The sequence below is a fragment of the Jatropha curcas genome, chromosome 10, assembly GCF_041381405.1.
Source record: "Jatropha curcas cultivar XTBG-Jc1 chromosome 10, XTBG_Jcur_1.0, whole genome shotgun sequence".
NCBI lineage: Eukaryota > Viridiplantae > Streptophyta > Magnoliopsida > Malpighiales > Euphorbiaceae > Jatropha > Jatropha curcas.
The window spans coordinates 3487050-3500378 of record NC_143160.1 but is presented as its reverse complement, the minus strand read 5'-3'; the positions used below and the strand labels follow the sequence as shown (position 1 = coordinate 3500378).

Sequence of the window (13329 nt, the reverse complement as noted above, 5' to 3'; positions counted from 1 at the left end):
GCTTGTATTTTGATTGGAGGAAACAACACAAAGTTAGTCTCTCCTAAGATCTCTATAGCACTATATGTATACCCTCATTTCTATGTGTCTCGGAAGCAAATCTACCATCTAGTGATTTCTTTCTTCTGTTAGATTTTAGATTCAGATTTACAGATCAGTCGGTTAAACCTAGGGTTTAAGATCTTGGGATTGATTGGTAGGAAGAAAAAATGGGAGAAGCGAAACGCATCTCTTTGCGATTGGCTGTTGTGTTTTTGGTTGCTTGCGTTTCCTTTAATCAGCTTCTTGCCTCTGATGACGACAAGGTAATTGACGCTTTTACTCTAGAAATCATTTCGGCCGCGTTTTATTTGATAATTCATGAATGTAATGCATTGTTATGTTGAATTTAGATTTTCTACGAGTCGTTCGAGGAGTCATTTGAAGGGCGATGGACTGTTTCTGGGAAAGATGATTACCAAGGTATTAGATTGTTTTCTTTTTTTTCTTTTTTTTGGTTTTTTATGTTTATATGATCTGGTTTAAAATATTTTTTGCAATAGATTTGAAGTTGAATTTTTGTTCTGTTTTTTGCTTGCGCTGTCTATGGTATTATTGCTGATGTGATACTGTAACTAACTTGGATGTATTCAGGTTACTTTTGCTGAAAATATGCATATATGTTTTTAATTAACTTTAAAAATTACCTGGTTGAAACAGCTGCGATGTGAAAATGATTACATGTTCAGTTCCTGCAATATCAGAAAAATGATAGGTCATTATTGTATCTTTTGTGAGAAATTAGAAATTAATTGGTAGTAAGATTGTTCTACTTGCGTAATGCTGTGCTGTTTAAATTGGATTAGATAAAACAAATATATTTTTTAGTTTATTTGCCTTGATAGTAAAAAGCTGCTTCTGCTTGGTGATTAATTGCTATTAATGTATTAGAAAAAAAGAAAAAAAAGTCAATTGGGTGAGGTCTAGAGACAAAGTTGAATTATGCACTATTAAGATAGTTAATTGAATGGCTAAGTAATATCTATTTCCTAGGTAAGAAGTTGATGATTCATTTATATATTTATGTAGTGTTGAAGTCAGAATTGCCATTTTTGCTCCAATTTCTGGTTTGTATAGACACACCAAGCCACCTAATTTTGTTTTGTATCTCTTTTTGTCTTGTCCCTTTTTTTTTTTTTTTTTAACTTATTGCATTATCAGTTTCTTGTTTATTGTTTGATAGTATTTGAAGGATGATTAAAACGTTTGACATGGAATTTTGAAGGTTAAAGGATGTAGTTTGGTATATTTTTAAAAATTACCATATGCTTAAGTTTATCATGCCTATGGGTTATTTACTTAAGTTAGAGTTGTCATTAGTTCGTGAAGTTGTTTGCTAAGTTGAAACTTTGAAGGAAGTGTATTTTGACTGTTGTGGTTTGGTTTTAGGTGTGTGGAAGCACGCAAAAAGCGAGGGTCATGATGAATATGGCCTTCTTGTAAGTGAAAAGGCTAGGAAGTATGCCATAGTTAAAGAGCTTGATAAGCCTGCGAGTCTCAAGGATGGAACCATTGTTCTCCAATATGAGGTTCGTTTCCAAGAAGGGCTTGAATGTGGTGGCGCATACCTTAAATATCTGAGGCCCCAAGAAGCTGGGTGGACACCTAAGGATTTCGATAATGAGTCTCCTTATTCAATAATGTTTGGACCTGACAAATGCGGGGCTACAAACAAAGTGCACTTCATCGTGAAGCATAAGAACCCAAAGAGTGGGAAGTACATTGAACATCATCTCAAGTTCCCACCATCTGTCCCGTCTGACAAGCTTACTCATGTGTACACTGCTATTCTGAAACCTGATAATGAGCTGCAAATTCTGATTGACGGCGAGCAAAAGAAGACAGCTGATTTACTGTCAGCAGATGATTTTGAGCCACCTCTAATTCCTGCAAAGACGATTCCTGATCCAGAAGATAAGAAGCCGGAGGACTGGGATGAGAGAGCTAAAATTCCTGACCCTAATGCTGTGAAGCCAGATGACTGGGATGAGGATGCTCCAATGGAAATTGTAGATGAGGAAGCTGAGAAACCTGAAGGATGGTTGGATGATGAACCTGAGGAAATTGATGATCCTGAGGCAACAAAACCGGAAGATTGGGATGACGAGGAGGATGGTGAATGGGAAGCACCAAAGATTGACAACCCAAAGTGTGAGACATCCCCTGGTTGTGGTGAATGGAAGAAGCCAATGAAAAGGAATCCAGCTTACAAAGGAAAATGGCATGCTCCACTCATTGATAACCCCAATTACAAGGGTATTTGGAAGCCTCAGGAGATTCCAAACCCCGAATACTTTGAGCTTGAAAAGCCTGACTTTGAGCCCATTGCTGCTGTTGGCATTGAGATCTGGACAATGCAGGATGGTATTTTGTTTGGGCATATCTTGATAACAGATGATGAGAAGGTTGCTGAGTCACTCAGAAAGACAGCATGGAAGCCAAAGTTCGATGTTGAGGAGGAGAAACAGAAGGCTGAGGAGGCTGCTGCTGGTACTGATGGTCTTGCTGGCTTCCAGGTAATGTTTATGCAGCCTTAGTTTCAGATAGTTTTCATCTGGTCTGTTGCTTCCGTGATCTGAGCTTTTCAATTTCATTTAACAGAAGAAGGTGTTCGATCTCCTATACAAGATTGCAGATATTCCTTTCTTAAGTGGGCACAAGGACAAAATCCTTGTAAGTCTTCTCTTTCTCTCTGTTTTTATAACTTTTTAGTTGCTGCGGTGGATGTAGCCTGAAGTATGACTGTGCTTTATGTAGGATGTCATTGAGAAGGCAGAGAAACAACCAAACCTCACTATTGGTATTCTTGTCTCCATTGTTGTGGTCATATTCACAGTTCTCCTTAAAATAATTTCTGGTGGAAAGAAGCCAGTAAGTTTTGAAACTCTTTCTCAGTTGCTATTATTTTCTGCCCTTACTAGTGCACTTGCAGCAGCTTCTCTGGAATCTAATTACGGAGGTAATTGTGTTGCAGGCAAAAGTAGACAAACCTGCACCAGCCACCGAGACTTCCAACAAAGAAGGAAGCAGTGGGGAGAAGGAAGAAGAGACTGAGAAGGAGGATGCTGCTGCTGCTGCTCCTCGCAGAAGGCAATCCAGACGTGAAACCTAAACAGATGTTTGGAAAGGCTGATCGGTGTCCTATGAATTTCACTTTTGTTAGATCTTCAGTTTAGGGGATTTTACACTCTTGCTGGCTGGGTTCTTGGCTATTCCTAATTTTTTTTCCTTTTTTCTTTGGCTTTGTTCTGGAGCGTCCAATGTATGAAGACTGAAGAGTGTAAATGACATTTTTATATGTGAGGCTTCCGTAGTTTCATTCTCCTGCCTCTGAAGCAAAAATTAGTTTGGCAAGGATTTCAGTATTCAGAAAACACTATGTAATGATGAAAGTAGTCGGTTTAATGATTTTTCTGATTTTTGATATAATTTTCAATACCATGGAGGAAAACACTTCTTCTGTTCTGTTTTTTCTTTTCTACTACTAGGGAAAGGGAAATGGAATTTTATTTTGAAACATTACTTTGAAAGCAGTTGTGCATATTTTGGTGAGAACGTCGGACATGCACAATAACAACAGCTTGGTATTTTACCCATTTGGCGCCTGCATTTGGTCACTAGGTAAAATGATTGTAAGAACCAAATCGTGTTTCTTTAACTACTTTTACCTTTCACCTGTGTAGAACTCGAATCTAATCTTTCTACTCTCGCAGTTTTTCTATAATTGAGCTCTTCATTTTGCTTAAAAACAAATATCATTCTTTTGCTTAAACAGTAAGGATTTCAGTTCTCAAATATGGTTTATCAGAAGTTAATCCTTGGCCCAGAACAAAATAAGACACGATGACGGCTGGGTTACTCTCTTTAGGCGAAAAAATATCTTCAACACAATCTGTACCTCCAAACCTAATGTGCGAATTTTGTATGGAGAGAAGGAGAGCAACGTGTAATGCCTTTGAGCACTAGATAGGGAAAAGGGATTTCGTACGAGTAAGATAGAATTAAGTCATTGGGTTATTTGATAAGAGGGTTTGAAGGAGGGAAACGTCTTTTTCAGTCAGAAATCCTCTGACCTTCCATTTTTTGAACTTACCAAATTGGGAGATTGAAGATAGTTAAAAAAATTTAGTTTACCATGTTATCTATAAATATTAAAAAAAAATCCAAAGTGCCTCTTTATATTTCCTCAAAAAAAATTGAACTAATTTATATATTTAAATAATCATTTATAATGAGAGTATTTTTCTAATTTTCATATTTTAGTTCTAGCATTTTCAAACTCTCACATAAGTGAGAACCAATCAATTACACATAATTAGCTTAATTTTACTTTCAAATACCTGTAAACCAAAACAATACAATGTGAGAAATCATCTACACATGATTAGCTTAATTTTAACCTTTAAACCAAACAATACAATAGTACGTATAAAAACTACAGTTAAACCAATCTACATTTCCCTATAATAGATTCTACTGCAGAGAAATTTATTCAAGTGACAATTTCTGCCCAGGAATTGAAACTCGTGCACGGACGAGTGCATAATTTCAATATGCTAGATTCGACATATATGGAGCTCGAAGGAAAGAATAATTCTAATGGACGTTTGAGTGCACACTGCTTGTTTTTATTTATTATTCAAAACATCATTTCTTTTTTTTGTTTTCTTCAAAATATTTCGGTTTAGTAAATGATTTGAAAGTCTTTGACCTCTATTTGTTTTTCCAAACGTATATGCTTTCAATTTCATTTGACAAACTTTAAAAATTACCCTTTAATAGTAATAGAATATTTATTTTCAAATAAAGAAAACTTTTTTCTTAGTTTACATCCATGTTATAGATTTCTCCCACAACACCCACCCAGCTACAGTATTCCAAGAATGAGATCCAGCGATATATATCCATTGCAAAAGAAAAGCAGGCAGTAAGACGACGAGAATACTGACACACTATTAACTCCATTTCGCAGCAAAACTTGTTTATAATGTTTTCACATAGCGACTGGACCAAACTGGATTTAGTTTACCTTATTAAGGAATGTATGAAAAAATTGTCCCCTCAACTACAATGGAAATTTTAGAACAAAAAGAAAAAGGAGAAAAAAAAAACAAAAAAAACAAAACTCCAGTTTACGCTGCAACATTTGTTTACTCTCATGTTCTAAAATGGAACGACATTTCCTATAACTTAAATCTCACCTCGCGCCAATCATGTCTTCTTGTTTTTTTTGTTCCTTCCACTTAATCCAGTTTATCTAAGTTATAATCATCGGCGACCACCAGTCTTTCTAACTGGAGGGGCCATGTCTTCATCATCTGACTGGATATCTCCATATACCCATATTCCACGTCTAGCAGAGCGTGCTTCATCCTGGAACTTCTCCAAATTGTCTAGGGCCACCTGTCTTTCCTTGGAGTCCCACTTCTTCCTCTTTTCTATCCTAGCCAATCCTTCCTAAAAAGTTTGAAAGGACCCGAATTAGCAGCTATTAGACAAAGCACAAACAGAAAGAAAGTTCATTCGAGGAAGTGTACATATTTCATATAATTTACAGAAGAATGCAGTCTGTCTTTCTGTTATTTTTTCCATCTAGTATTCATTTTGACCAAAACTATTGTCAAGTTTATAACTCAAATGGCATTATTAGAATGTGAGTGAAACTTCTTTATATTTATGTAAACAAAGGCCAACTTCGAGGAAGTATGATTAAGCTATCCACACAATAAAATTCTGACATGTTCACAAAAAAAAAAAAAAAAAAAAAAAAAAAAAAAAAAAAAGGAAAGGTAGCTAGCCCACTGCCCGTACCTGTACCATGGCTGCATTTACACTGATCTCAGAATCCACAGCAACCAAAGTTACGATAAGAACTGATCCAGTTCCCTGTCCTTTGACTTTTCCTCCAGAAGTATCCCTCTCCTCTACCTTTGCCATAAACTCTTTTGAGGTGTTTAATGTATGATCACTCAAATACTCAGCTGCTTCTGGACCATAATCCTCTTCCAAGCTTGGAACCTTAATATATGCAAGACTGCACAGCTGAGCAAGACCAGGTGCCAGCGAGACTGATGGATCAAGGGGCCGTAACTGACTGTACATGACCTCCTCCTGATTTCCATAATCAATGTAGAACACCTCAAACCTGTCTTTCATGGATTCCACTGCTCCACGAGGTGCAGTCACAATCTTCACAAGTCACATAACAAGAAACAGAACAAAGAGAACATCAGCATCACAAGTTAAATGGACTTCAAAAAGGAGGGGAAAAAAGAGATGATTCTAATTGGTTAGCACTGAAAACATAAGATTGCCCCATCTATGAAATAATTGCAGTAATAAAAGGTATATGAAATGAATTCAATAGTATGAAAAACAGAAATAAAATTAGATAAGAATGGAATTGATAACTTAGCAGATAGGAGATCTGAGACTCACCATTGCTCGATTCCATGAATTATCTGCACTGAACTGAGCAAGTACAATGTCACCTTTCTTAGGATTAAAAGCGCCAATCACAGGAGCTTCTTGGAGATTCAGGGAAGCAAGTTGTTGCTGAATAGAGGCAACTTTTTGATCCCCAACAGCCTGTACATAGAACTTGCCACCACCCAGGACTTCTGAAACCACCACCTGAAAAATATATTGAACAGCAAAATTCACAAACCATGTTATGACAAAGCAGAAATATTATCCAATTATATCACAACTACCTTTAGCACTTCTTTCTGTTTGCTTTCAACAGCTGGACCATTAGAGACTTCCTCTCCTTCAACATAATTCTCCCAAATCTGCAACGAATTTTTCAGTCTCATCCTAAGCAGAGAGACAAACATTATTATGACAGCAAAATATATCACATGTCTGACTTCTTACTTTCAGTTTCTTCTTTTTTGCAGACTGCTCAGCCTGTTCAAGAAGATGAGCATCACGAATCCTGTCAAGGCCAAAGGAAGTTTGCAACCTTGCAAGCCCAGCTTCAAGAAGAACTGTTGCCATGTTAGTCTTTGCTTCCCACAGGGTTCCCAAGAACGTTCCAGTTCTATCAACAGTTTCTATTTCAATCTACACAAAATAAACATTCATCAAAAGAATGTAATTAAGTATGCAGTAAAGTAACAGGCCTAAACAGGAAGAGCAATACCTCAACATCCCTCTGCATTATCCTTCGTCTCATTAGTGCAATTGCCTCATCTGAATATGGCTCATCACGACCGGGACACCTAACACCAGAAAATGAAAACGCAATGCTGCATGTCTCCTTGGGACATAAAACCTTAAAACGGTGACCACTGAGCACATATTCCACTACAGCAGCAATTTTTCTGCCCCGGTGCAGGAAAGGCAAGTATTCTTTTGCTTTCTTGGATGATTGCTGAAAGAACCATATTAAAATTGTAAGGAGGACATCATAAACGAAGGAAAAAGAAAAAAAGATAGCATGGGGGAGGGGGGGGGGTGTTTGGTGGGTGGGAGTGCAAAACAGCAGTGTATATTCCTAACCGTGGTGAGATCTAGTATATGCGATACTGGAGACTCCTTGCCAGAATGCATTCCTTTCTTCTGAGCAATAGCCCGTGATTCAGCAGCAAGAAGGGCATCATAATAATTTGATCTTTCCTCAAAGTCCCTATGCCGAATCACAGTGGCAAAGCCACGGGAAACCATCAACTCACCAACATTAAGCCCAGGTTGCTGATTGCTACCAGTTGATGAAGCTGCTGACACTTCATCACCATCACCGTCAGAGGAAGACAACTGGAAAACTGATCCAAAATCCATTATTCTCGAGTCCCCAGATCCAGAAGCAGGCATAGCTCCATCTCCCATGGTAACCTTTCTAGAATATTCCATTTGCACATTCACCTGAAAAACATATATTGTATAATATATAACATAACATATATACAATCGTGATGAGATGTGACAGCTATAGTTTTCATACTTGCTGCCCAATAAGGCGACGTCTGAGAAGATCCTTAGCTTCCCGTGCATAGTTCTCTGGCTTTTCATCTCTGCGAGGATTTCCCATTTTCGGGCACCTAATACTCGAAAGATTGACCCGTCTTTCTGCCAATGGACTTCCATATGGGACGGAATCATCGGCCACAATGATGCAATCACCACTTACAATCTCCACTACCTGGAGGAAAAATTAGTTTGCTGGAGATCCATGCAGAGAGATAAACAATTGTGTAGAAAATAATAGTTAAAAATTTTTACCTTTCCTGTGAAGTTCTGGTCATGAATTGCTTTTGAATTTGTTGGAGGGGGCACATAGTTTGTCCAGATCCTCAAGCGGTTTTTCTTAGCTTGAAGTTCCGCATTCTTCAGCCGGCGTTTAGCATCATCTTCCATCATGTTTGCACTCCATTCAACATATTTAGCTAGACCCTGCATGTGAGAAAGAGAGAGTGTTATTCAGAATCTCTATAAAAGGAAATAGGAAAATATGACATCTGATATTACTTTCGAGTATTTTCAATGCATAAACTACTGAGAAAGTTGTCAAATCTAACAAGCTAAAAGGCAATTGATCATTCTCTACTTCTACTAGCAACTAACTTAATAAAACACAAACATTTTATAGGTTAAAGCATCAACAAGTTTTACAGGAATCATCATTTTGTATAGACTAAATAAAGACTTCTACAAACATTTATGCAACATGCACACACATGTACATAGTTTCACTGTCAAGATTCATTTTGCCATTAAAATAAGACATAAGCTTATATTTCAATCAAAGCCCCTTGTTCTAAATAACTCTCTATGCCTGACAGGGCTGTTTCTTTCCATTTATTTTCCCAATTTTTTGGCTTGGGATGAACAAACAAACCTCAAGCTCTTTAACACGAAACAGGCACAGCAGAGATATGAGAATAGATCCATACAGAAAATAGTGAAACCATGTGAAGGTTAATGTAGAGAAGCAAAGAAAGACAGGCCAATTTGCTAGCTCTACAGATATGATTAGCATGTGCAATCAACATAATCTGGCAACATTAGATCATATACATTTTCCACAAGCTCCAACGCCAAGTCCTTTGCCGATTCCCCATCCTGATAATATACTGATCCAATCAAGTTGCTGAATTTGTCAACTCCTTCCAAGACAATACGGACCTGCAAAAACAAAAGTTAGATCAAAAAGGAAAACTAAAATCTAGATGTCATGTACAGGAATCTGAAAACAGCAATTTAACTTACATCTCTATTTAATACACGTTGCTCAGTAAAGTATTTCGCTTCCAGTGCAAATGGATCAGGAGCAACTTCTGATGATGTTGCTGCTGAGACTGCGAGTCTCTGTGCTGACGTTAAAGGGGCTCGAGGTTCAGAAGCATCTCCATTTTGCTCATCAGAGTTTAGGACTTTTTCCGCAGCAGTTTCTAGTGTAGCTCTTCTACCCATTGATGGGCCCTAACTTAAACAGGCAAACAATAGATGTTTAGGGAGCATAATAATGATAGCAACAAGTACAACTATGCTAACCACAGTGTACCTGGATTCCTGCAACAAACACCTGGACAAACTGGAAATCTGGAAGCAAATACACACGAACAGTACTGCCATCACGAACTTGCTCAACAATACCTTGCATGGGCCTGCCCTTGTTTGCAGCAAGCAGACCCATGGCATCCAAGTTACTAGGATCACCAATGGCAGAGGGAGGAAGATTTCTGATGGATGCCTCAGCAGCACCAGGTGTCTATGGTAAGAAATTTGGAAGATCAGAACATTTAATGAATATCTATTTTGTACAAAGTAATAAACAAAGACATCATTGTAATTCTTCATATTAGACTTGCCAAATGCAATAGCAACTTTTCACTATTTGAACTGTTGGTATAAACAGCCAAAATTTAAAGATGAACCATATTCAATATAATCAAAACCATATCACAAAGAACAGGTATTGCAGTTTGCAGCTCCACAGAAGGTGGCCATGCATCACCTATGGATAAAATAGTTCAACATGGAGCACTCTGATATTATTTTTAGAGATCAATAATTCACTAGCCTTAAGTCCTAAATGTTTCCATTTCACTTGGAATACTAAATTATTTATATTATGATGATAGAAGCATCAGTAAGAACAATGCAACTAAGCCATTGATATTGAGGTTGATAACTGCTTTTAGAAGTTGTTGCAAGAAGCAAATTGAAAATGTTGCTTTGGGTTTTTTATGCCTAATCAACTAACCTCTAGCTAGCTACGATGAATCAACATAGCCAACACAATGCTTTTTCGCTAAACACAACCTAAGTATTATGTATAAGTTTCTTTGACACTCTATGGATAAGAACTTCAAGAAGAAAAAATAGAAGGCCAAAATTCAGATTCACAATTGGAAAGAAGAAAAAGAGAAGCACCAGTATGCCAGGAACCAACCTTACTCCATCGACCTAGACCCTTTTGCTTTGCTTGTTCTTCATGGACTTGATATTCAGCAAGAAAAGGACTGGCATCACCTTTCGGCTGACCCTGCTCCCTGACCTGCACTAGCAGATTCAGAAAATGCCCACATGGAAAAGATATGAAATCAAAACCTGACAAAAGAATATAACCTTTGCCCAGCCTTCTGAAACCATTATAGTTCCAACATTTCGGTCATCTATAAACACAATTCCAAATTCTCGGCCAACGTTTGGTGCAGTGGGATCAATCTTGAACGTGACATCCTGTTTCATAAGATTAAGATGTTAGCACATGAATCCCCCCCTCTATACCCAATATACTTTACCCAATATAAAAGCATACCCCCAACAGCAGCAAGAATAATACATTTTAGTAATATTCACCTTTCCTATGCAGAGTTTCCTCAAAAACTCTCTGCTCTCCCAGGCAAAGGGTTCATCAACACCACCTCTTCGGGCCTGGCTTAGTCATAACAATTCAAAACATTAGCCACAGGTCGAATTTAGCATTTATAAAACCAAAGACGGTGAAAATGAAAAAATGAAAAAGTCTTTCAAACCCTGAGATTGTACAACTTAGAACCTCAATATAACTCCACAAACTAGATAGCCATTCAGCTATTCACTTAAGCAAGTAATCAAAAGGCATGCAACTTACATAATAATGCACGGAAAACAAAATATAAATCACATGTTTACCAGTCTTGGAGCGACAAGATACGACAAACTAATGGTCCTCTCAGGCGGAGGGCCAGGCCTATTGCTAGACTTGGCCGTTAATACCAAAGTGTCCCCTGACGGAACAGCTTTCACTTTTCCACTGTACCATCCAGTTGAGCCTTTTGCTGTTGCCATTTCAACAACTAAGATCTACAGGCACAACAAACCAATTCAAGTAAATAAATAAAAGAGATTTGAGAAAGAAATTCAACACCTTCACGACTCTGTTCACATAATTGCACAAAAAGAGTGAATCTTTTGTTGATCCAAAAGCGTTAGCAGCTATATATATCATATAATAATCAATTCTCCATCCCGATCATCCAAAAACGAATCCATAAAACATGCTAAAATTCAAAATTAAGGCCAAAAGCAATACAGAAACTTCAGATCCGAAGCATCGAATTCATCCAAACACAAAAACAAAGCCATTGAACAGGTACATACACAAAAAAGATCTGTAAACAATCACAGTATTAGACAGCCGCACAGCTTGATCTATAGCATTCTGAGGACAATCATATATTCCTTGTAATATATCAAATAACATGTTTTCTTTTGAACAACAAGTGGATCAGGGAGCTAGAAAATTTTCACTCCACACACATAATATAATGAACACAGAGACAGATCTGCTACAAAAATGGCTATTACCTGGATCTCTCAAATGAGAGAAAGAAACAGAGGAAAAAAAAAAGTCTCTACAGTAAGAGTCGAACAGAGAGATCTTTGCCAAGTTAGACGGCGGATCAAGGAGAGAGGCAGAGAGCAAGACTCTAAAATGGGGGGGAGAGAGGAGAGATATAAATTAAAGGTAGAGGGTGCTGACAATGAATATACCCTTCCTTTTCGGGTGAAATTACAGGAGTACCAAAAGAGATTTTGACGAGCACAGCTACTGTGTTGTAACAAAATCAATAGAAAGTTTAAATATCCTTTTTGGATTTTCCAAAATTGATGTCTATCCTCCTCCTCTGTTCTAATCCTTTTTGGCCTGAATTAGGAAATAACATTAATTAATTTCTTTCTTAAAAAGAAATATTATTTTTTTTAAATAAAGGATTTGAGATTAATTTTCTGTAAGAAACTTAAATGTGTTTTTATTTGGAGGGTTCGTGCTTTGATGATGTCATTAAAGCTGTTCTTCCATTACTCACCATTGCTCCATTAACCTATAGGCCTATTAGGCAAAATTAAGATTAAATGATACTGAAAAATTAGTCATAACTCGATAATCATTTTATTTTTATATCTTAAGAGATCAAATATTATTATAAATTCAAATTTCAGATTTTAAATATTTGACTAGATAGATGGAAATGTGATTGTGACGTATGAATTTTTGAATTTAACTGATTTTTTATAATTTTAATTTTCCATTAAAATATATGATATTAGTTTTAAAAACATCAGGGCTCTTGTGTAAAGAAAATTCACTTGTAAGGGATTTCTCTTCCGATTGTAACTTTTGGTGCACACCAAAAATTTTTTTGAAAAAATTCCAATTAATTTTTTTTTTTTATATAAAATAGAGCTTTTTTTTTTGACATGATTGATAAAATAGAGCTTAGCATATTTGTAGTTTAAAAAATAATCATTATCATTAAAACAAATAAAAATAATTACTTTTTTTTAAATGTTTACCATACAATCCCTAAAAAAAGGCATTTTGCCATTTTCAGTGTAGCAAAACATGGAAAAAAAGCTGCTCACCAAACTTCAACTACACCTTCAAAGCAACATTTATTAATAAAAAAAAAATGTTAAAGATCAAAAAAAGAATTCTTACTTCATCAGGTGATCTCCATTGCTCCACATGAATTTCCCATTAATGTAAATTTTACTGATTTGGAGAAACATACATACTTTTTTTTTTCTCTTATTAATAGTAATTATATTTATGGCCCAGATTTGCAGCAGTAAAAAAAAAAAAAAAAAAAAGATTTGCCATGTAATCGTAAAAAACGCCAATTACTGTTGGATTTTACCTAAAACGCGTGGCAAGTGCCAAAGCACAACCAAAAGGACAAAATATGAGAAGAAACTGAACATTTTAAGATAGCATTTGCGCATTTGGATCCTCTAAGAATGCAGATAAAGGAAAAGGACATGACGTCAATGACTTGTTTTCCTCATCTTACCGTTTTT

The 13329-nt window shown here is 36.6% G+C and overlaps 2 protein-coding genes across 2 annotated transcripts; one reads left to right on the top strand and one right to left on the bottom strand.

The window, feature by feature from the left end:
* The first annotated feature begins 69 nt into the window (after positions 1–69).
* LOC105648692 (calnexin homolog) lies at positions 70–3468 on the top strand. Its single transcript, XM_012235157.4, has 6 exons — positions 70–305; positions 393–462; positions 1429–2555; positions 2641–2712; positions 2797–2910; positions 3014–3468. Exons 1-6 carry the CDS (start codon positions 210–212, stop codon positions 3149–3151), a joined length of 1617 nt encoding a protein of 538 aa, XP_012090547.1. The 5' UTR covers positions 70–209; the 3' UTR covers positions 3152–3468.
* Positions 3469–4981: 1513 nt separating this feature from the next.
* TUDOR1 (TUDOR-SN protein 1) lies at positions 4982–11993 on the bottom strand. Its single transcript, XM_012235156.4, has 17 exons — positions 11836–11993; positions 11161–11331; positions 10846–10920; positions 10612–10725; positions 10436–10540; positions 9545–9751; positions 9250–9462; positions 9058–9165; positions 8263–8433; positions 7985–8182; positions 7543–7905; positions 7184–7414; positions 6916–7104; positions 6753–6830; positions 6478–6672; positions 5851–6228; positions 4982–5496 (listed from the first exon to the last, which is right to left on the bottom strand). The coding sequence occupies exons 2-17, from the start codon at positions 11314–11316 to the stop codon at positions 5308–5310; spliced, it is 2970 nt and encodes a 989-aa protein (XP_012090546.1). The 5' UTR covers positions 11317–11331; positions 11836–11993; the 3' UTR covers positions 4982–5307.
* Between the last annotated feature and the right edge of the window lie 1336 nt (positions 11994–13329).